The sequence below is a fragment of the Camelus bactrianus genome, chromosome 6, assembly GCF_048773025.1.
Source record: "Camelus bactrianus isolate YW-2024 breed Bactrian camel chromosome 6, ASM4877302v1, whole genome shotgun sequence".
NCBI lineage: Eukaryota > Metazoa > Chordata > Mammalia > Artiodactyla > Camelidae > Camelus > Camelus bactrianus.
The window spans coordinates 70,531,521-70,556,613 of NC_133544.1; the positions used below are offsets into that span (position 1 = coordinate 70,531,521).

The following is a 25,093-nucleotide window of genomic DNA, read 5'->3' on the forward strand; positions in this document are numbered from 1 at the left end:
GAATAGTACTCTTTATGACTTCAACTCTTTGAGGGAGGCAATAACCGCTCAGAACATAAATTCTCTCTCTGGTTTAAAGATAAATTCAAATACATTAAGCTGCAAATACGTTTAAGCCTAGGGTTTATGGTAGAGGAGTCATTATTGAAATTTATTCTAATTTATGGGTAAGCTTCCCTCAGGGGATTTTACAGATTTATTGGTAAGCTTTTTATTTGTAACAATGATTAGGGTGGTGAGAGCATTGCTGACATAAGTGGTTTGGGGCCAGGGATGCTATGTGTCTGTAAGATAGGGGACAGTCCTTTACAAGGACCGTTAGTTCTCTGTTTTGCACAACTTTCAATAGTTTATCTGGATATTCATATGGGTGATATCATTGTTAACAATGGTTTTACACTCTATGCTGACTCCCTTTTACATATGAACCCTAAATTTTTTTTCATCCTTTATATAGATACTGAATTCTCCATAAATAGTACATCGAGGGAACTCTGTTTTGTTTGTTTGGAGCTTTATGGAGAGCTAGTCACAGTTTTGGAAAATCACATCAACTACCCTATTCTGCCCATGGTATTTTAGTTTCTTTTACAATTCACCTATATTTTGTCAGCAGTACAACACATAGTCTATATGTTGAAGAGAATTCTACAGATCGATGCAAGCCTCTGGTCACTTTGTTAGGCAGTTAGATAAAAATGAGCACTGGGCAGGGGGAGAGAAAGGGGAAAGGAACAACCCAGAAAAGTAAGTCTGCACTCAGGATAAGGGACTCCAGAAACTTACTTTCTCTAAATGAAGGCCAGCAAAAGAAACCAGCTAAAATCAAAACGCTGCAGCTGCGCATGAGAAGGACCCAGCGAAACTTGACCCAATGCTCATTATAATATAATTAACATTTCAGTTTGAGCCCCCTCCAGTGGGTTTCTCTGTGCTTCATTGGTAAGAAACTGCCCGAAAGGGGATTGGCGTGCCAGAGCACGAGGAATCTGAGCTGTCAATCAGCCTGAGCACTCAAAGAACCTGAGCTGTTAATTAATCAGAGAAATACCCCTAAGCCAGGATAATGATGGAAAAACAAAGGAGCGGGGCCATTTTTCCTCTCTTGGATTGGCCTGCTCCCAATTCTTGGGAGGGTGCTGTCTTTTACTACCTTTTTACTTGACTAATAAAAATATTACTTATATCATGCTTTCTGTCTCTCCTTAAAAATTCGTTTTTTTTCGGGTGACTAAGAACCGAGGTAATTTGTTTTCCTCCTCCTGGTAACAACTTCATCTACAATGTATAACAAAACAAAATTATTTTGTTATATATTTCCTCCCCTTTATGTCTTCTTCAAAGGTGGAGCATTGTCGTGTATATATGGATTTAAAAATTACATTAAGTACAACTCTAGCACAAGGTAATATTTCATTTCAGGATTTTTGTTATAAAGAGATCTGGAATCTGATAGGCTGAGAACAACTTGGGTAGAATCACGATGCTTGTTGCTAAGACAGAACACAAGGAAGCCTCATTATTACTTATTGTTACTATTTTTAAAAGTTAGCATTGTTACATAGAGCGCTTTTCGGCGCGAGAGCAAATCGCCTCCGGGCGGGGAACGTTTCTGCCCCCGTCAGAGGCCCTCCTAGGCAATCTGGGTTGAGACCCCGGCCGGAACCTTGGCGCCGTGACGCTGGTTTCCGGCGGGCTCCTTAGAGCGCTGAACATCTTCGGGCTGTAGGACCATGAGAGGGCCGGAGCCCGGTCCCGAACCTACGATGGAGGGGGACGTGCTGGATACGCTAGAGGCGCTGGGGTAAGTAGTCCTGGGGCCGCCTTTCCCCAGAAAACGTAAGCGCTCCCTCTGCTTGGCTGCTGCAGTCTCCTCCCCGTGGACCTCCTCTGGGCTCCGGCCGCCGTTTGCAGGCCTCCTTCCCTGCCTCGCTGCTTCTGGCGCTGACGGAGTTAAGAGGGAGGCGGGAGAGAAATCCGTTTTTGGGGGTGGAGCAGGGCCGGGGAGCTGGGGCGCGTGGCCCCCTCTTCCAGACTCCTTGCCTCGAAGCTCTGCAGCGGGAACCCGCGGCGAAGGCGCCGAGCGGCCTGGCTGGCAGCACTCCTTTGGGGGAGCATGTCCGTGCCCCGCGGGTGGTTTTTTTGTTGACGTAGTTATCGCGCCCGTGAGGGGAAGCGCTGAAAGTCAGAGTACAGCTGCCGACTGTTATCTCCTACCTTGTACAACCTGTGGCTAATTAGGACTCGGGCGCGAATCCCCTGCTTCCTTGACCCGAGAAAAGGTTTTAGTTCAGTGCAAGTGCGTTCGTTCAACCGTTTTTTTCCATTTGTTACAGCATACTAACTTTGTATTAATCTGTATTCATTAATGCATATTTATAAACTAGGCAGAGAAAGAAGGCCGTTTTTGGATTACTAGTAGTTGGCATAGTCGTGGGGACTACAAAGAGTTTACTTGTGTTTACAATTTAGAGTGGGAAGTGGTATGAGAACTCCTGGAATGATGTTAATACTTCCAGGCATGGGGCTCAGAACATGAAACATAGGCTCTCCCTCAGCCTTATCCTGTTTGTCTTCACAGCCCTTGGCCCTATCCCGAATTACCTTGCCCTGCACATTTATTTATTGTCTTCCTTCCCAAGCCCCCTAATACACAACTCAGCTCCAGGAGAACAGGTGCTTTACTTGTCTTGCACCCAGCAGCATCCTACAACCAGGTCTGGTACAATAAATAGTGGTTGAATGAATGGGTAAGTGAATGTAGAAAAGTTCAAAGCAGAGAGTGCATAGAAGTATGCATAGGGCCAGATAGTTGAGAGTCAAAAAAATACACGTTAATTAAAGAGATTGGAGCCATCTGCACAATTGTTTGCCCTGCCACATGCTAGGGTTTCTTGACTAGGATAGGCTGTGCATTTGCGGTTTTGTCCTGAAGCCTGAACCACCCCTCCCCCACCTTATTTTCTTAAAACTGCACTTGCTTCCCTATCAACTGCTTCTTTTGGAGCCTGATAATACCTACTTTGCAGTGACTCATTGACACAGAGCCTTGTACTTAGTAGATCCCGAATAAATGTTTGTCAGCTGAAGGAGCAGAGCCAGTGACTACTTAGCATTTTTACTTCTGTGAAGTCCCTTGGAAATTTTCACTTACTTCGTTAAGTAAGTAACCAAAACCAAAAGTTAAAATACTTGAAGTGTTTAGGCCCCCAGTTTGAGCCCCCAAGTATCCAGATAAGACTAGTGGGATTCTGTAATAGTGGAAAATGGAAAGAAAATGCTTTTTTTTTTTAACCCTTCCTTCATTCCTTGAATTTGTCTATTTTATAGGTGTTTTGAAAAATGAAGTTTGCTATGATCTTTTTTCAAGGAAAATTAGTTTCAGATTATTCAATGCAGATAGTAAAACAGTTTACACACTTTAGAATTGATTTTTCCTGGAATAATTGAGGAAAAAATTTTAAAGTTTGAATTTTCCTATAATGGTAATGAAATGTGAAAAAAAAGAGTAGTTTGTGTACCATATATGTTGTAATTAAACATTGGTTTAAGATAACCCATGTTGATTGTGAATGATGTATTTTCTATTGAGATTAAAACATTTAGGATATCAGTGAAGGTAGTTTGTCAGATAAAGTAGGAAATTAAAGGGGGAAATTAAGAGGGAAAATCTAGTGAAAGAACAGTTTAGTAAAATAGTACATTGTAAATGAAAACAGAGTGGGAATAACTTAGTTTCCTCATCTGTGAAAGAAACAAGCTGGAACAGATGATTTCAGAAGTCTCAGTTCTCACAGTCTATGATTTTGTAGAACAGTGTATCTCAGTCCTTGTTGTGTATCAAAATCATGTATGGAGCTTGTAAAAAAAGTTCTTTTTCAGTCTGGTATATACTACAAATTGAGTGAATCATGATCTTCAGGGGTGTTTTTAAGAAGCTTCACAGTCTAGGTTGAGAACCATCATTATGGAAGGAACTTTATTTCAAATATTTATTGAGAACAACACTGTTCTGAGAAGTCAGTGGTGAGCAAAACAGACTTGGTTCCTGCACCAGAAGAGCTTACAGTCTGGTGGAGAAGCAGACATGATCACACAAGTACCTACCTATAAACTAAAATAAGTGCTTTAAAGGAAAAGAACAGGGTGACATAACATGACAGGAGGACTTATGTAGTCTTAGGGGTTAGTGACAGATTGCTGAGGAAGTGACATTTGAGTTGAAATAGGATGGGTGAATAGGAGTTAACTAGATGAGGTTGGATGGGAAAGGAAAGGAGGACAAAGGTGTCCTTACAGTGAGAACAAAACATGAAAGACCTTGAAGTAGAAAGGAGGCTGATGTAGCTGGAGGGAAGAGAGCAGGGGCCAGTGTTAGAAGATTGGATTGGAGAGTTAGGTGAGGAACAGGGCATACAGCACCTTTTAGGCCATGTTGTGGATTTTGTTGTTTGTTGTGATAGCAGTGTGACATGATTGAATAATTTTAAATTAAAAAGGGGGAGTGATTAGATGTCTAGTGTGAAAAGTTACCTTTGTCAGCAAGACGGAGAATTTTGTAAGTAATGGAGGCAAGAAGTGATGGTTGTTGGCCCTGGTTATGAAAAGAAGTCCATTACTGGTCTTATTGATTGGATATTAGAACTGAAGGAGATGACAGTATCAAGGGTTCATTTCTTCAGTAGGTATTTATTGAGCACCAAAATGAAAAGGTACATATTTGAATCTGAATTAGACAGGTGGGAAAGTGAGGACAGCAGGGAGCTAGTAAATACAGAGAATGTCATGGGAACAATAGAATGGAGTAGAGATAATATCAAAGAAGAGTTGTAGGTGAGAGATCAAAAGAGCCAGCTGGAAGGATAGAGAGCAGGTTGTGGTCAGGGAATGATGTGTTCAAATGAGTGGTTTTGGAAGTGGATTTAGTTCCAGGTGATGGCAAGGTCTGGGCGTGGCTTACTGTGTAGTGGCAGAGCTTGGAAAAGAGGAGGTTGAGGAACTGAGAGCTCAGAGTATTGGATAGCATATACATCTGGACTTTGAAGAAACTCAGTATAATTGAAAAAATAGAAATGGAGAGGAAAACTGGGCACAGGGAATGTTGAGTGTCCAAGACATTAATAGAAGAAAACCACAAGAGAAAGGGTGGCACATTGGCCTGGAGAGAGCAGGAGATATTTATAAGATAATGGGGGAGCAATAATATGGATGCTGTATTAGGAAGCAAGGAGGACGAAACCCCCACCATCTGACCTTCAGGTGCTTGAGAGAGTACAGCTTGAGAGAGTAAAGCTGGAGGTGGTGGGGATAGATTTTTCTGAGAAGACATCGACAGTATGGGAGAGTTGTTTACGGATGGAACATAGTGGAAGAATTTGGGAAGCAGGAAGAAGTGGCAAGCTGGCAAGCCTGTGGGGTGGGTAAATGACAGGGGGGAAAGAAAGGATCTCATATTTTATATGTTGGTTGATGAAAATAGAAAACAGAAAGTAAATTAGACCTTGGCTCTGTCTTTGAGAAGGTTTGCTAGTGGCTCTACTGGACTGAAGATTTGGATTACTGAGCTTGAAGCAGTATCAGACCAGCAGCTATGGTTTGTGCCAGTGTATTTGGCTCTTGAGGAGTCTAGGCCTAGGGGAGGTGTCCCGATGTTTGGAATATGACTAGCACTTTCTTAATTAAATAAGAATTTATAGAACAAACTAACAGCATAATAATAATGCCTTTCTTACAGGATATTGTGACAGTTAAATGAGCTAATATACATATAGCACATAGTACTGGCCAGCATAAAATCAGTTTATAAATGTTAATTGTTATTATGATTATTAACTTTTGTTGTTGTTATTTGTGGGTTTTTTGTGGGGAGGGGAGGGAATTTGGTTCATTTATTTATTATGGAGGTGCTGGGGATTGAACCCAGGACCTTGTGCATGCTAAGCACACACACTATCACTGAGCTGTACCCTCCCCCAGTTGTTATTACAATTGTTGATATTCAGTTTTGTTAAATGCATTTTTTTTTCTTTTTTCCTGATTTGATGAGCTGAAGCATTAAGCGTTACATATTCAGGATCAGTCTTTTCAGTGATTTAGTAAATTTTTGTTGAATTTTATAATTGGCATTTCAGTGATAATAACTTATCACCAATGGTATGAATAAGCTAAATTTTTTCAAGAGTTTATGATATTGCTTTATTGTAGAAATGAAAGCAAGTAGGGGGAAATAAGATGTTTACTGTAAAATCTCAGTGAGAAGCATTGTAGGACATGGAGGAAGGGTAATACAGGGGAACCAGTCTTGGCTGGGGGGCAGAGACATGGTCTGGTCCTAGCTCCCTTCATCTGGCTGCATCACATGGCCAGGTTATTTGCTTTGTTTCCTTAATTAGTGTAGACAGAAGTTTAAGAGTTCACGTGGAACATTTGGGGTCAAATCTGGATTTAAATCAGAGTCTTCAATTATTTGTCTTTTGATGTTATCTTCTGGTCCTACAGAATTAGAAAATTAGGATAATACTAACTTCAAAGCATTGCTGTAAAGATTAGAGGAATTATTTACACACACATGCCTAGCCTGGTTCCTGGTCTGCTACTTAAGGCAGGTATCCTAACCCTCTTAAGCCTTAATTTCTCACCTGCAAATGGGGATTTGAAAATACTTACCCTTCATGAGATATTAACAAATAATTTAGAGAAAATGCAAATGGTCTTTAAACATACGAAAAGATGTACAGTCTTGCCATAGGAGAATGAACTATACTGAGATACCAGATGGTCAAATGCTTGACAGCTTTTTGAATTATGGGAGAATGGATACTCTTCTACGTTTAATGGTACAACCTCTGTAGAGGAAAATTGAATCTAGCAATGTTACATATCCATTTACCCTTTGATTCAGCAATTCCGTATCTAGGAATCTATCCCATATACACACTGACAAAAATTTGCCAAATCTTTTGTAATAGCAAAAAACTAAAATGTCCTTCAGTGGAGGCATAGTAAATAAAATATAGTGCATCCAGACAGTGGAGTAGTATACAACTATAAAAATGACTGAATAATGTCTCTACGGATCTCCAGTGTATGTAAATACGTGTGTGTGTGTGTTTATAGCTGGGAATAGAACAGTATATGGTAGGCTATGTTTTATTTTGAAAAGATATATATATATATATATATATATATATATATATATGTGTTTATGTTTATGTTTATGTTTACATTTAAAAACATTTTAGGATGACAACCCCAAACTAATAAATATAGTTTCCTATGAGGAAGGGAGGGAACAATAGTGGGGCCAATATTAAGATTGCAAGCCAGATTTGTCTGAATGTACCTTGTTTTGTAAATTAGATTTTGAAATCATATGAATGTTTTACATAATTATAAAGCAAAATTAAATAAAAATGAAATCAAAACAAAAAAGAGACACATCCCTAAAAATTGAAAGCAAAAAAACATGTTTATATTGAGTAGGAGGTTTAATCACATGAAAAGGAATTGTTTTTCTATACATCCTTACTGAAATATATTCTAAAGATAAAAATAGAAATTATTTTCAATACAATAATTTTATTAGTAATAATGCTGATTTTTCTATTCTGAAACTATGTAATTTATGTTTATTTTTATATTTACTAGGATTATGTAAATGTCATAAACCAGAATTTTCATTGTAAGAGAAAATAGATAAAAACGTAAAGCAAAATAAGTGAAAACCCTACAATTCTAAATTTAAATTGGAAATAGCAACGTGAACTCCTGATATAACTTCTCTTAAAAAGGTACAGCTATAGGGACTAACCTTTAATACCAGATTGTGTGCTCTAAATACCATTAAAACTAATCAGGGCTTCTTGGAGAAGTGGCTGATTACAAGTATAGGGCAGGAACATACTGTCATAGAAAGCAAGGAAAATATTCAAAGAATACTGGGTACAAGTCAGAGGACTCATTGACAAACATGAATGGGCTTCCACTAATCAGAGATAGGACAATTTGAGTATCAAAAGAAAAATAAGTACAATGGATTAAAAGCCGTCAAATATGCTGAAGTTTATAGTGTGAAAAAAACTCGCAGAAAACAATAAAAGTAGAAAACTGGTATCAAATTCAATTAAGATAATATATAAAAATGCTTTGAAAATTTAAGGTTCTATTCAAATACTTTGTAGCAGTGTTTAAAAGTATAAAATTATAAAAGAAATGGTTAATGTTAAGATAATCTCATAGGTCCTTTTTAGCTTTCATTTTTTAAACAAAATTTGCATCTGTTTTCACTATATTTCTTTTTTCTTGTTCTTGTAACTAGTATAGTTATTAAACTCTGCTGCATGTGACTTTGTGTTATATGTAATATTTGTCTTAAAATTGGTTGATAATTTTACTAAAAAATTTTAAAACAGAAAAAATAGTGAAATGTTAATTATATAGAGCAGAAATTAGCAAACTATTTCTATAACAGACCAGATAGTAAAAATTTTAGGCTTTACTGACTATATTGTGTCACAGATATGTGAAAGCAGCTAGAGATATTCTGTAAATGGATGCATTAGCTGAATTTCCATAAAACTTTATTTACAAAAACAGGCAACAGACCTTGACTAAAAAGTACTAGGTGTTTTAGGGTTTTGTTTGTTTATTTTAACCTTTTATGTCTTCTTTTCTAGGTATAAGGGACCACTGTTAGAAGAGCAAGCCCTTACCAAGGCAGCAGAGGATGGACTGTCTTCACCTGAATTTTCAGAGCTCTGTGTTTGGTTAGGCTCTCAAATAAAATCATTGTGCAGCTTGGAAGAAAGTATCACTTCAGCTGGTATTGCCATTGAGTTTTATTTACTTTTCTGAATGAAATGATAGGTTATGATTTACAGTTTTATCTATAATGTGTGCACTGTACAAAGAAAAACTATTAATATGAGTAACTTCAATATATGATTTAAATATCTTTGGATTAAATTTTATATTGATTAATCCAAAGCTGGCTCTTAAATTGTATAAAATTATAAATAATTGCTGTTTATCTGCTGTGTTGAACTTAGTATTGTGTTTTAGAAAAAGTAGAGTCTGAATTTGGTTATTTAAAAAGTTTAATTTTTAAATATTGCTTATTTTGAATTAAGGTTTTTTTTTTTAAAGTACATTTAATCCCAAATTTAGATTGTATTACCAAACCTGTAACTCAGGACATGGATTCACATAGGAATTCTTTTATTAAAAAAACTCTACTAACTCACAAGGTTTTTTTTTTAATTCATTACTGTCTTGGTAGCTGGAGTCCTTGTGAATCTTCTATTGGTAGAATTTCAGACATGTAATAAAATGAAAAATAAAAGTATATTGGGCATTTGCTAGGAGACAAAGTAGCCTTCCCTTCTGAAGCTGTCCTTACTTTTAAATTGTTTTTTCCCTTACCAAATATAATAGCATTCTCTTGAAGCAAAATATAATAAGATGAACTCAGAACATACACAAGTTCCCATGTAATTAGATTATGAAAGAGAGATAAGCACTGGGGCTTAATTAGATGATTGCATTTATTATCTGAATCCATAGAAATATAGAAATGGATAATTTGCTCTGAAATCAATTAATAATTGTAGCCATAATAGTGCTTTTTAACATTTCAGTTACTAACATAAACTATTTCCAGTTCATCTGTTTTCATGGAAAGCTCATTGGAAGATACTTATCAGAGATTTACGTATAAAAATATTTATAATCTCATGATTAAATACTAATGTTCTTGAATTTAAGTTTCACTTTCTATATGTAGAAATATGTTTGGTTACCCTTACTTAAACTTTGGGGTCACAATTGTGAGGATTTAATGTCAAAGTGAAAATTTAGAGTTGGATGTGAAAGTAAAATCAACTGGTGGTAGATTTGATAGTATCAGATTATATAGTGAATATTCAGTAAATGTTTTATGCTTTTTCTTTTTCAAAGGGAGAGATGATCTAGAAAGCTTCCAGCTTGAGATAAGTGGCTTTTTAAAAGAAATGGCATGTCCATATTCTGTACTTATATCAGGAGATATTAAAGACCGTTTAAAAAAGAAGGATGACTGTTTGAAACTTCTATGTAAGTTAATGTTTCTTTGAACACTTAAATGCATGTGTTTGATCTGGTTTTTGTTATTTTCAGTCAGAATGTATGAATTTTAATTAATGAAGCATTAGACATTTTGTATATTAGAAAGGTTTTAATATTTGGCTTAAAATATAAAACTGACTCAGATATTTATAATAATGTAGTATAAATTCTACTAATGTACTCTCCTAAGATTTCAAACACTTGTGATTTATTTGGTCAATATAGAATGCCCTGTGATTGTGATTTATATAGTACTTTAGTAATTTTTCCTTCACCTAATTATTCTCTTTACATTTATGACTAGTTAGCTAAAGTTGGTGATCTTCAGAGTCCTATTTAATCTTAAAACTCTCTCAAACTAGGCTGCTAAGCAGATTATTAGATGATAGGCACTGAATGATAGTTGGTTAAAAAATACTTACTGATCACCTACTACTGTATAAGAAACTGCTCTATGTATTAAAGATACATCAGTTAAAAAAAAATTGTGCCTTTGGGCCACTTGAATACTAGTGAGTGTGACCTATTATCAGTGGTGAATTTGGAATACAGATTACGCAGTCTCTAAACAATTACCATAAATAGCAGATCCATTTATTTGTGTTGGGGCCCTTAAATTTCTTCAAATTCAGCTAGTTTAACTTCATACTGTTTTGAAAGTTCTACAAACAGTGACTATTTGAAAGAATTTTTCTAACATCTGTTGAAGATTTCTATTAGTTTAGGTTGTACCATTTATACATATGATATATTCCTTCTGTGCTCTAGTGTTAGTAATGTTAATTTTATTAGAGCAGAAATTGTGTGTATGTGTTTATGGTGATAGAAGTGTTGATGTTTGAATTACCTTGTGTGTTTTGGGAGAATAAAAATTATGTGTCCTTTTCCCCATTTCTTAATATATTTCTCATGTTCCTCCTGTTCAGTGTGAGTCATTGATTTAATAATCCATTGTTATTAATAGAAGGTCACAGTAACCTTTTAGTGGACTGGGACAAAAAGGAAGCTAAGAAGCCCTGGCCATGAGGAACTTGCATACTCTTTATGTCAGTCAGTGAGGACTGTGCGAATCATCTGTTTCCCTTTTTGCCTTAGCTCCTAAGAAGCTCGGCAATAGTGGTAATATAAGTTTCTGGTCCCAGTAAAAGTAAAGAGATACAAGAGAAATTGGTATACTTTTTTCTAATTATGAAAATACATGCTCAGGAGGCAGGGTGAAGTGGAGAATTAGTGTTAAATGGGTACTGAGTTTCAGTTGGGGAAGATGAAAAAGTTCTGGAGATAGGTAGTGGTGATGGTCATACAACCATGTGAATGTACTTAATGCCACCTTACACTTAAGAATAGTTAGAATGGTAAATTTTCTGTTACGTGTTGAAAAATTACATGTTTATTATAGAAATCTTACAAAGTAGATAAAATTGTGAAGAAGAAAATCATTTATAATTTCACTCCCCAGCGAAGACTGTGAATAACTTTGGATGTATTTCCTTTTCCTTCTCTTTTTTCTTTGTACACACACTTTTGAATAAGATTGAGGTCTGTTACAGATGCATTTGCTGCTCTTCCTTCTCTTCATTTCATGTACTGTGAAAATTTCCTCATCACTTAATATTTTTTTGGAAAAAGTAATTTAAATTGTCTACATAACATTCTATGCTATGGACATTTTTAATAGATTTCAAATTTGGGTGTATTTAGATTTTTCTATTTTAAATTAATTTCTCTGTTCATATTTTTGTTACTTTTACTTAGACAAAGATTAACATTTAAAAAAAATCTCTGGTCTACATATGTATTGCCGTATTTGCTCCAGAGAGGTTATACCAATTCACAGTCTTAACCAGCATGTATTTCATCTTTATCTTCATGATATAATAACGTTCCTCATGTTCTTCTTGGAAGTGTTTGCAACATTTATAAAATAAAAAGGGCCAAATTCCTTACTGTGTGGAGAGCTTTTATAAAGATAAAAACTCACTGGAAAAATGTGTAAAGTACATAAGGCATGAGCAGGCATTCTACAGAAAAAAGTTCTTAAAAAATTGCTTGTAAACATGAAAAGATGTACAGTATCCTGCAAAGTTAAAGAGTCACAAGAAGAAAATGACAGGATACCATTTTTCACTTGCCAGGCTGGCAAATACCAGGAATAAAAAGTCAACATGGGTTTGAGGGAGTAAGCATTCTCATATACCACAGACAATGGAATGGGGTAGGAGAATAATTGGTACAACCTTTTGGAAGGGAAAATTTTCAGTAACACAATTAAAATTCACCTGTCTTTTGACTTGGAGTTCAGAGACTACAAATACATACTAAATGTACAAAAATAAAAGAATGTTCATTATGGCATTGTTTGTAGTAGTTAAATAAAAGTGGTGCATCTTTGCAGTGGTATAGCACTATATAGCCATTAGAATGAAAATAGATGAAATGTGTAAATATGGAATGATCTCTAAGGTATACTGGTTAATAAAAAGTATACAGAACATGTATAGTATGCTCTTGTTTGTATATAAGAAATAAAAGTGTTTAGATGGTAGATACATATACTAAATATACATATATGCCTAAAAAGATATTCAAGAAATTAACGATATTTGCCTCTGGAAAGGGAGAATCTGAGAATCAGTGGGAGAAGACTTCTCACTGCATTATTTACTGTCTGCATGGATTAACATTTTAAATACTAAACTAAACTCCTGTTTGTACTGTTACATAGAGCACATTTCCAAAGAACACAGGTTCTGTCTAGAATATGAATTTTTGAAGAACTGGCGATCTGTTTTAATGAAGCTTTAAAACCATAGGGACTTTGGCATAGTCCGCATAAGCAAAGTTTGATACATATTGGTCTTAATTTTTTTGTGGGCTCTGTAGACTACCATGTGTAGATTGCATGGAAGAATCTTAATTTATTGGCTCTCAGTCCTGCCTGCTTGTGAGAGTCACGTTGAGTCTAAAACCACACAGATGCCCAAATCCTACTTCAGATCTGCTGGTTCAGAATCTCTGAGGATCGGGTATTGGCATTTGTACTTCTAAACAGCTTGTTAGATGTTTCTACTGCTCAGCTGAAGTTGAAACTGTTGTATTAAAGTGTGTGTATGTGTGTATATGTGTATAACTTTAACCAAACAAATAAAAACAAACACCCAATATTTTAACTGTCTTGTTGTGAAATTTAAAACAAGACTGTAATGATTTAAGATTTTTTTTGCTTTCCAAAATGATATCTTTTACTGTTTTTTTTTTTTTTTTTGATTGACGTATAGTTCACATAAAGTATTATGTTAGGTTCAGGTGTACCACATAGTGATTTGACATTTGCATACATTATGAAATGGTCACCACGATAAGTCTAGTAACCATATGTCTTCATACAGAGTTACTACAATACTGTTGACCATATTCTTTATGCTGTCTGTTACATCCCTGTGGCTTACTTATATTCTAACTGGAGGTTTGTACCTCTTAATCCCCTTCACCTATTTTACTCCCACCCACACACCTCTCCTCTCTGGCAACTACCCATTTGTTCTCTGTATATATGAGTTTGTTTCCATTTTGTTTTGTTTGGTTTTTTTTTCCATCTAAGATTTTTGAAAAATGTGGCTGATAAAAGGATGAAGTAAAATGGTGACAGTGAAAGGACTTGTGAACAGCCTGGGGTGGTCTATCTTAAAAGCTAACAGCTTTTCAAATTGCTCTATCTGCATATAGATCAGTTAAAGCTCTACATTCTCTCTTGACTTGAGTTGTGCAAATTAGGGAGAGAATATTTTTTCAATCTTACACATTCTTAAACAATTCTTTAAATTTTTTATTTAATGATGGGTCTCTCCTGTAAACTCTTTGCAGGTAAGCACTTTTTCTTTTTAAATTTCCTTCTGCCCTCTTTATTACTGTTTTTCTGATAAGAATATTTAATATAAGATCTACCCTCCTAAAATTGTTTAAGTATGCAGTACAATATTGTTAACTATAGGCACTGTGCTGTAAAGTAGGTCTCTAGGACTTACTTATCTTGTATAACTGACTTTGCTTATGAGGACTATGCCAAGTCCCTCTGATTTCAAAACTTTATTAAACAGATCTTCAGTTCTGTAGAAATTTATATTTAATAACTCACTGTTTCCTACTCCCCCAGCTTGGCAATCACCATTTTACTCTTTACTTTAGGAGTTTGACTGAGATTCCTCATAAAGTGATACCATTAATATTTGTCTTTCTGTTTCTGTCATTATTTCATTTTGCACAGTGTCCTCCAAGTTCATCCGTATTGTCACAAATGGCTGGATTTCTTTATTTTTTAAAAGCTGAATGATATTCCACTGTATACATATACCACATTTTCTTTATTCATTCATCTGTTAAAGGACACTTAGGTTGTTTCCATATCTTGTTTCCGTGTCTTGACTATTGTGAACAATACAGCAGTGAATATGATAGTGCAGATCTCATTGAGATCCTGATTTCAGCTCCTTTGGATATATATCCAGAGGTGGGATTTTTAAGGAGCTCTTGTGTATTTTAACATTATTTGTTTTTCTCTTTTTTTTATTATAGTATTTTTAAGTACAGAGCTTCAAGCTTTACAGATATTACAGAACAAGAAATGTAAAAATTCTCAATTAGATAAAAATAGTGAAATTTATCAGGAAGTTCAAGCTATCTGTGATACCCTTGGTGTTCCTAAGTCAGCAGCTTCTGACATTCCGCTTATGCTAAACCAAGTGGAATCAAAGGTATTGTATTTATTTTATTTTTCATTTTCCCAAAATTCAACTAAATGCTAATGTGTAAATGTATTAAAAATGAAAATACAGTTGATCCTTAAATAATGTGGGGGTTAGGGGCACCAACCCTCTGCAAGGTCATTAATCCACATTCAACTTCACAGTTGGCCCTCTGCATTCATAGTTCACATCTGTGCATTTAACCAGCTATGGATCAGGTAGTACTGTACTTTTATTTAGTGAAAAAAATTCACATATAAGTGGACCAGCACAATTTAAACCTGTGTTGTTTAAAGGTCAACTGTATTTCCTTTTAGGTGTACATGCTATTTCATGAGAAGCTTATCTTCATGTAAACTAAATTTTGGATTTGGAGTTAATATGCAAGTAACCTAATTTGTCTATAGCTAATATTTAGGAATCAGATCTTAATGAGTGCGTGCTAGGCTTTGTGAAAGTTTGCCTTAATAGAAATCACTGCAAATTTAAGGGTCCCTTGTGTAAACAAGGTTATAATACAATATAATGAAAGAAATAGTTTTCCTACAAAATCAAAGGCAAACTAGATTTATTTTTCATGGACATTGTTAGAATTGCAATGTGGTTGTCTGTGGTAGTGAACAAAAGAAATCCATAATTTCTGGTAGGTAAGTGTTTAGTAAACGTTTGTTGTATAGTGAATAAATGAATGAGTGTGCTGATGGAGTAGTTACAAACAACTACAAACTCTGTACCCCTAGCTTTTTGAATTTTGTGTTTTCAGTTATTAAACTACCCTTTCTCTCAGTCGAGCCATAAATTAGAATGCTACTCTTGCAGACCAAATTCTGACTTAGTTCCTAGATTTTGTAGGAATCCTTGAGGGGAGTAATACAGGATGCATTTTAAAGGAAAAGAAATTCTCACCCTCAAGAATAGGTACTAAAATTGTTTTTAGACACTTAGATAATGCTGTTTAAAAAATTGTGTGTGTGTGTGTGTTTGGGGGGAGGTAATCAGGTTTGTTTATTTATTAATTATTTATTTTTTAATTTAATGGAAGTACCAGGGATTAAACCCATGACCTCATGCATGCTACCCTCTGAGCTATATCCTTCTCCCCTAGATATGCTGTTTTAAACTAAATCCTTGAATAAAGTACTCGTTTTGCATCAATAATTTATAAAATGAAAAAAGAAAAAGATTTGTCTTAATGTAAGAGAATTTTTAGTATCATTAAGATGAAAATACAATATTAAAAACTTTAAAAACTTTTTTTAGAACTTGCAAACCAAAGAATAAGCCTGTGAACCCCAGCTCAAAAACGTTGTTCTGGAGTTATTAATTACTCTTCAGAGTTTGTTTCTCTGAATTAAGAATGATCTGGGGTTGGCTAAAATATCTGGGACTATTTCAGATTGAGACTTGTTTCTGGACTTTCCTAATCTCCCAGTGCTTCCACATATTGATCTCAAAGAGGCTTTTCCTTTTTATGGGTTTCAGTTAGTAATAAAAATATTCCAAAACCTCTTTTTTCTACTTAAAGCAGGCTGTAATGTCTATGTCCATATGCTGGCAGGCTAATTATAAGGGTAGCTACTGTGGCCATCCTGGCTAAATATTCACCCGAAAGGACTTCATTTTCCCTCTAGTCCCTAGCAAAAGCTAAAATTTCCATATTTTCTTTCTTTTTCGTGTGATGTGTCCAGAGGATACTTTGTTGCCATTAGGGAGGAGATGTATCATTAGTTTTTAACTTGAAGCTGTTCAAATGTGAATTTAAAGTAATTGTAGTAATATTAACTTCTAACATAGCATTTACTGTTCTAAATGTTTATATGTAATAACTCATTGAATTTTCACATCATCTATAATGAAGTAGATACTATTATTATTTACAATAACCATTTGAGGAAATTGAAGTACTGAAAGATTTAATTAATTAGACAACAAACTTCTCAGTAGTAGTGGTCGACCTGAGGGTTGAACCCAGGCTGTCAACCTCCAGAGTCTACTCTTAAATCTCTCTATCACAGGTAATTCTCAAATTTAGTAAAACTGTGTTCTAATGTTGAAATACTGGGAAGGTGATTACATGTAAGAAGCTACAAGCATGCATTCAGAATCCTTCTTGAGTAAGAGTTGGACTAAAACTTTTAGAAGTATGTGAAATAACAGTCAGAACTGAAGGTATTTACAATAGTGGGGAATCTACAGAAACAGTATGTTTTAAGAAAATAAGTTAATGATTCGTATGGTATGTACGAATTGTGTTAGTCAGCACTGTTGAAGAGGTAGATTCACTGTGAAGCTAATAAAGCTTAAGCTTTGGGAGCTCACATGTGCACAAGTTCTTTCTAAGCTTATTTTTCAAAAACATCTTTTCTCAAGATAATATTTATGTCCCATGAAATTCACCCATTTTAAGTGTACAAGTCATTGAATTTTAGTATACTTAGAGTACAACCATCATCAAAATCTAATTTTAGAACATTTCTATCACCCTCAAAAGAAACCTTGTGTCCATTGACAGTCGCTTTCCATTACTGCCACCAGCTTCCAAGCCAATTTGTGTGCATAATTTTTAATTCTTTTTAAAAGAGGTTCCCCAACATTAAGCTTTATACTCCTCAAAATTTAAACTGTTCCTGATTATTTTCTCTAGATACGTTATAACTAAGTAACTGTAAATACTTCATTCTGTTTAAATGACCTCTGATATTGCTAAAGCAAATGCCTAAATTTTGTTTACCAAAATAAAAATGTTTTGAGTGATTCAGATCAGTGGCTTTGCAAAAGTAATGAAATACTTCATGTGGTGACTAATTGAGAGGGCTTGCTCTCCAGTGTTGTCTTGCTGAACAATGCAGTGTGTGCAAAATATTTATTCGAGAAAAACCAATGTACTCAGCAAAGGTTTTAGTATCCCAGGGTATGAGAGTGCCATCTGAATAAGAAACTCCAAGATCATTTCACATAAATCATATAGATTATTTTATTTAATTTATTTCATTTTATTGTTAGTCAGTTTACAGTGTTGTGTCAATTTCCAGTGTAGAGCACAATTTTTCAGTCATACATGAACATACATATATTCATTGTCACATTCTTTTTCACCATGAGCTACCACAAGATCTTGTATATATTTCTTATTTATCTATTCTATATATACATGTCAGTATCTACAAATTTTGAACTCCCAGTCTGTCTCTTCCCACCTCCCTGCCCCCAGCAACCACAAGTTTGTATTCTATGTCTGTGACTCTATTTCTGTTTTATATTTAAGTTCATTTGTTTTCTCTTTTTTTAGATTCCACATATGAGTGATACCATATGGTATTTTTCTTTCTTTTTCTGGCTTACTTCACTTAGAATGACATTGTCCAGGGACATCCATGTTGCTGCAAATGGCATTATGTTGTCATTTTTAATGGCTGAATATTATTCCATTGTATAAATATACCGCATCTTCTTTATCCAGTCATCTGTCGATGGACATTTAGGCTGTTTCCATGTCTTGGCTATTGTAAATAGTGCTCCTATGAACATTGGGATGCAGGTGTCTTTTTGAAGTAGGATTCCTTCTGGGTATATGCCCAGGAGCGGCATTCCTGGGTCATATGGTAAGTCTATTCCTAGTCTTTTGAGGAGTCTCCATACTGTTTTCCAGTGACTGCACCAAACTGCATTCCCACCAGCAGTGTAGGAGGGTTCCCTTTTCTCCACAGCCTCCAGCATTTATCATTTGTGGACTTTTGAATGATGGTCCTTCTGACTGGTGTGAGATGATACCTCATTGTAGTTTTGATTTGCATTTCTCTATAATTGGTGATATTGAGCATTTTTCCATGTGCCTATTGATCTTTCTTATGTCTTCCTTGGAGAATTGGTTGTTTAGGTCTTCTGCCCATTTTTGGATTGGGTTGTTTGTTTGTTTTCTTATTAAGTCATATGAGCTGCTTGTATATTCTGGAGATCAAGCCTTTGTCAGTTTCATCTTTTGCAAAAATTTTCTCCCATTCCGTACGTTGTCATTTTGTTTTGCTTATGGTTTCCTTTGCTGTGCAAAAGCTTGTAAGTTTAATTAAGTCTCATTTGGTTACTCTTGCTTTTATTTCTTTTGCTTGGGTAGACTGCCCTAGGAGAACATTGCTGAGATGTATGTGAGATAATATTTTGCCTATGTTTACTTCTAGGAGGTTTATTATATCTTGTCTTATGTTTAAGTCTTTGATCCATTTTGAGTTTATTTTTGTGTATGGTATAAGGGAGTGTTCTAGCTTCATTGCTTTACATGCTGCTGTCCAGTTTTCCCAATACCATTTGCTGAAGAGACTGTCTTTATTCCATTGTATATTCTTGCCTCCTTTGTCAAAGATTAGTTGACCGAAAATTTGTGGGTTCATTTCTGGGCTCTCTATTCTGTTCCATTGGTCTATATGTCTGTTTTTGTACCAGTACCATGCTGTTTTGATTACTGTAGCTCTGTAGTATTGTCTGAAGCCCAGGAGGGTTATTCCCCCAGACTTTCTTTTTCTTTAGTAATGCTTTGGCAATTCTGGCTCTTTTGTGTGTGATTCCATATACGTTTTACTATGATTTGTTCTAGTTCTGTGAAATATGTCCTGGGTAATTTGATAGGGATTGCATTAAGTTTGTAGATTGCCTTGGGCAGTGTGACCATTTTAACATTATTGATTCTTCCAATCCAGGAGCATGGGATACCTTTCCATTTTTTAAAGTCTTCTTTAATTTCCTTAATCAGTGTTTTATAGTTCTCCATGTGTAAGTCTTTCACCTCCTTGGTTAGATTTATTCCTAGGTATTTTATTAATTTGGGTGCTATTTTAAAGGGAATTGTTTCTTTACTTTCTTTTTCTGTTGATTCATCATTAGTATAAAGAAATGCAACTGATTTTTGAACATTAATCTTGTAACCTGCTACCTTGCTGAATTCTTCGATTATTTCTAGCAGTTTTTGTGTGGAACTTTTAGGGTTTTCTATATGTAGTATCATGTCATCTGCATATAGTGACACTTTTACCTCTTCTTTTCCAATTTGGATCCCTTTTATTTCTTTCTCTTGCCTGATTGCTGTGGTTAGGACTTCCAAGACTGTGTTAAATAGGAGTGGTGAGAGTGGACAGCCTTGTCTTGTCCCAGATTTTAGTCAGGTTTTGAGTTTTTCACTGTTGAGTACTATGCTGGCTGTAGATTTGTCATATATAGCTTTTATTATGTTCAGATATGTTCCCTCTATACCCACTTGGGTGAGAGTTTTTATCATAAATGGGTGTTGAATTTTATCAAATGCTTTTTTGCATCTGTTGAGATGATCATGTGGTTTTTGTCCTTTGTCTTGTTGATGTGATGTATTACAATGATTGATTTGCATATATTGAACCATCCTTGTGTCCCTGAGATGAAACCAACTTGATCATGGTGTATAATCTTTTTTATGTGCTGATGGATTCTATTTGCTAATATTTTGGTAAGGATTTTTTGCATCTATGTTCATCAGTGATATTGGTCTGAAATTCTCTTTTTTGGTAGTGTCTTTAGTTTTGGTATCAGGGTGATGGTGGTTTCATAGAATGAGTTTGGGAGTATTCCCTCCTTTTTAATCTTCTGGAAGAGTTTGAGAAGGACCGGTATGAGTTCTTCTTTGTATGTTTGGTAGAATTCCCCAGTGAAGCCATCTGGTCCTGGACTTTTATTTGTAGGGAGATTTTTTTTTATTGCTAATTCGATTTCATTTCTAGTGATTGGTTTGTTCAAGTGGTCAGTTTCTTCTTGATTCAGTCTTGGTGGACTGTATGTTTCCAGAAACTTGTCTATTTCTTCTAGGTTATCCATTTTGTTTCCATATAGTTGTTCATAGTATTCTTGTATGATATTTTGTATTTCTGTGATACTGGTTGTAATTTCTCCATTTTTCCTTTCTTATTTTGCTTATTTGTGCTCTCTCTTTTCTCTTTGTGAGCTTGGCCAGAGGTTTGTCAATTTTATTTACTCTTTCAAAAAAACAGCTCTTGGTTTGATTGATTTTTTTCTATTTTTTTTAATCTCTATTTTATTTATTTCCTCTTTGAGCTTTATTATTTCCTTCCTTCTGCTGACTTTCGGGGTTTTTTGCTCTTCTTTTTCTGATTCTTTTTGCTGGTAGATTAGATTGTTTATTTGAGATTGTTATTCTTCTTGGGGGGAAGGCCTATATCTCTATAAACTTCCCTCTTAGTACTGCCTTTGCTGCGTCCCATAGATTTTGTGTGATTGTGTTTTCATTGTCATTTGTCTCAAAGTATTTTTTTAGTTCATCTTTGATTTCATAATTGACCCATTGGTTTTTTAGTAGCATGTTGTTTAATCTCCATGCTGTCATTTTTTTCTCCTTTGTTTTTCCATAGTAGATTTCTAGTTTCATGGCATTGTGGTCAGAAGAGATGCTTGAGATAATTTCTGTCTTCTTAAAATTGTTGAGGCTTCTTTTGTGCCCAAGTACATGGTCAATTCTAGAAAATGTTCCATGTGCACTTAAAACATACAGATTCTCATCATAAAATTTGTTAGCTACTTCTCTTTTCTGTGTACATTATTTCTTATTCTGGAAAAGATATGCTAGAGCTTGAATTAATGTAACTAGTGCTTCTTTAAAAAATAAACTGTATTGTAGTGATATTCTTTCCTAGTATGTGAAGGTATATTTTAGTTATTTCCCTTTAACATTTTATTAATTTTCTAGCATTTAAAACAACATTTTAAGCAAGAATAAGATTATTTTAAATTAGAGATATACATTTTCACAATCTTTTATATTTATTTTTAGGTGAAAGATATTCTCTCAAAAGTCCAGAAAAATCATGTGGGCAAACCACTGCTGAAAATTGATTTAAATCTGGAACAGGCGGTAAATCCCCACCCCTTCTTATTACTATTATGTAATTAAATTAGTGAATGTGACAATTTTATCAATGGACATCCAGATTTTACAATATGTAGCAGGCATGTATTATTTGGAGAATTAAAATAGAGTGATATTCTAGAGCACTAGGTCTTAACATTTCTTTAATCAAATTATTAATTCATTAAAAAAAAAAACCAGGCCAGGAGTGTTTATAGTGCCCAATATGTTAGCATAGTTGTAATTTGAAAAGTATAGTTGCACAAAAAAGTGTAGTTATTGGTATTTTCTTTTTTTATTGGTCCAGACTACTCTGCAAGTAGACACTTTACTTAACACATGTGATTGAAGATGAGGTAAACTCTACCAATTGTAGAGTTTAATTTGTATGTTTAGTATCTTCTGAATATCATAAATGTTCTATCAAATACTCTGTCACTTAACTAATTTACTGAAAGCCTCATGGGATCAGAAAATGATCAAGTAGAAGCTTTTGAATTAGTAAGAAGTATTGACCACAATTTTCAAATTTTTGGCTGTGCATAATGAGTCTGAAGGTTACGATTTTTTGTTTTCAAATTCTTTAGGAAAAACTGGAAAGAATCAATGATGCTCTTTCCTGTGAATATGAGTGCCGCCGGCGGATGTTGATGAAACGGTTAGATGTAACAGTGCAGTCTTTTGGATGGTCTGATAGAGCAAAGGTAAGGCTGTTTTCCCATTTGTGACCTGTAGGTGGTACTGTGCGACAGCTCTTCAGGCTGTGGTGTCTGTTACTATGTGACTGTGCCACATTTGCACTTTATCACTGTCTGAAGCACCTGCTCAGGCCAACTACCGGTCTTCAACAGTGATCCTGGTCTTGCATAAGTCCCTGTTTGCAAGTATCTTAATTTCTCCCCAGATCTTTCATGTTTATTTAAAACTCATAGATGTTACAATTTATATAGGATATATAAAAGTAAAAGAAGGCATCATATGTGGCAGTGAGATAGATACAGTGAGCAACTGATCCAGAAAGAAGGATTTAGGAATAGATACAGGCAGTACTGATGCCTGAAGAAATCTTAATAGTGTCCTCAAGGCTGTGGAGTATGTTCCAATTAAAGAGGGGGTTGGAGGGTGGGGGCATTCCCAACTATGAATCTCTTCAAAGAGTTTTCTAGAGAGTTGTCTCCCATCGCTCCCATTTTATGCCTTTAATCTATACCCAGGCTTTGTCTGGGATCCCCCACCTCCCCCTCCATCACAGGCTGGAAACTGTCCAGACAGTAAGCTGGGACAGTTATAGGGAAACATTTGCTTCCCCTATTTGAGGATCACTGCCCTTTGCTCCTTGATGTCCAGTGTCTGAAAATCACTAGTTCACACAAATTGCCAGTTTTATAGGTTCAGGGGGGGTCATAAATCTGGTACCTATTATTCTCAAGTATTATTATTACATTCTTTGCATTAACTGGGCAGTTCTTCTGCCCCATGTTGTATCAGCTGGGGTCATCGCTGCAGCTTCATTTAGCTGGTATCTGGGCTGGGCTGGAACCTCCAAGGCGGTTGTCTCACATGTCTGGGTTCTGCTGACTGTATACTGGGGTACTTCACCTACCGTCTTGGCTCTTAGGTGGTCTCTCTCTCCATGTGGTGTCTCACATTGGTTTCCTATGGCTGCTCTAACAAAATACCAGAAACTTAGTGGTATGAATAATAAACACATTTATCCTCTTACAGCTCTAGAGATAAGCAGTCCTAAAATAAAGGTATTGTCAGGGTTACATTCCTCCTGAACACTTCAGGGGAGAATCTGTCCTTGCATTTCCTAGCTTCTAGGTGCCACCTGTGTACTTCAGTTCTTGACCTCATCTTCCATCTTCAAAACCAGTAGTGTAGGATCTTCCAGTCTTTCTCTGTCTGCTTCCATTGTCACTCTTATAATTGTGACACTTGTGATTACACTGGCCTACCCAGAAAATTCAGGATAGTCCATCTCAGGGTCCTTAATTTGACTGCATCTGTATCTGCAAGGTAACATATTCAGAGGTTCTAGGGGTTGGGACGTAGACATCTCTGGGGAGCCATTATTCTGTTAGCTAGATGTCGTACCTTTCTTCTAATGGGATTTTAATTTTTTCCTCTTACATTCTTTATCATATGCTGCTGCTGCTTTTTTTCTTCTTAAACATGCTTTTAAAAATCGGATATTCCAATGAATCCTCTTTTGTGTATACTTTCCCTCCCCAAAGCTTGTATCCTTCTGTTGCAATTTGGGCTGTTTGCATGGCTATCTTTGGCTATTCCACTATTTCTTGGATTCCATGGCCTCATTTTTCATTGTTTATTACCTCAGTCTGTCATAGTAAATCCACAAATAACTTCCTAACAAAGGGTGCATGGGAGTGATTTTTCTGATTCCTTGCATTCTGAAAATGTTTATTCTGCTGACACATTTGATTGATGGTTTGGGTAAACATAAAATTCTGGGTGGAGAAGATTTTTCTCAAAGAATATTGAAGGCATTGCTTCATTGTTTTCTAGCATTTAGTCCTGCTGTTGAGAAACCTGATGCCATTCTCTGCCCTTTTGGATGACCTTTTATTTTTCTCTGGAAGCTTTTGGGCTCTCTTCTGTATTCTTGGAGTTCTCAATTTTCACAACATACTTCAGTCTGTGTCTTTTAGAATTCATTGTGCTAATTATTAGGTGAACTTTTCCATCTGTAGACTCATACCTTTTATATTTTTCTTTATTAATTTCTTTCTCCTCCCTTTTTTTTTTTCTTTTCTGAAATTCTTGTTAGATATAGGACCTCCTGCATAGATCCACTTAAGTTGCTTTATTTTTTCTCTCATTTTCCATTTCTGTTTCCAAAAGGAGATTCATTTTCTTGGAAATGTCCTCAAATTTATTTTGTGCTTAGCATTGAATTTTGTTTCTGTGATCATTTTTTCATTTCCAGGAATTCTTTTTGATTCTTGAGTTTTCCTTTTTAATGTTTTTTTTTCCTCCCTTATTTTATGGATGTGCTATCTTAAATGGAAAGGAAAAAAAATTTTTTTTAAGGTTTTTTTTTTTTTTTTTTTTTTCTGGCCTTCAGGTATCTCTTGTCTCTTCCAGGGTAATTTTTTGGTTTGTTTTTCTTGGTCTCTGTCTTGTGGTGGCTTTCTTCAAGTACATGGTAGTCCTTGATTGTCCACATTTAAGAGAAGACACTGGGAACTATAGTCATTGATCAGGATTGTTGACATCAGGCTTTGGGGATGGTATTGTGCTGTGGGAATTCCTAATGCTCACTTGTTTTTCAAGAAGGGAAGCCTTATTTTTTATATACTTTTCTCCTTTGACCTGGGAAGGAGGAGTGGCAGCGTGGTTCTAGGAG

General features: G+C 35.4%; 1 protein-coding gene across 1 annotated transcript in view; it reads left to right on the plus strand.

Annotated features, from left to right (window-relative positions):
* Positions 1-1,648: 1,648 nt before the first annotated feature.
* The window catches only part of FAM98B (family with sequence similarity 98 member B), a 33,746-nt gene continuing 10,301 nt past the window's right edge, over positions 1,649-25,093 (plus strand). The window contains exons 1-6 of the mRNA XM_010965323.3: positions 1,649-1,804; positions 8,676-8,821; positions 9,955-10,089; positions 14,674-14,852; positions 21,649-21,729; positions 22,311-22,427. Of these exons, the coding sequence (XP_010963625.2) occupies positions 1,734-1,804; positions 8,676-8,821; positions 9,955-10,089; positions 14,674-14,852; positions 21,649-21,729; positions 22,311-22,427 (729 nt within the window). The 5' untranslated portion in view covers positions 1,649-1,733. The remainder of the gene's footprint in view (positions 1,805-8,675; positions 8,822-9,954; positions 10,090-14,673; positions 14,853-21,648; positions 21,730-22,310; positions 22,428-25,093) is intronic.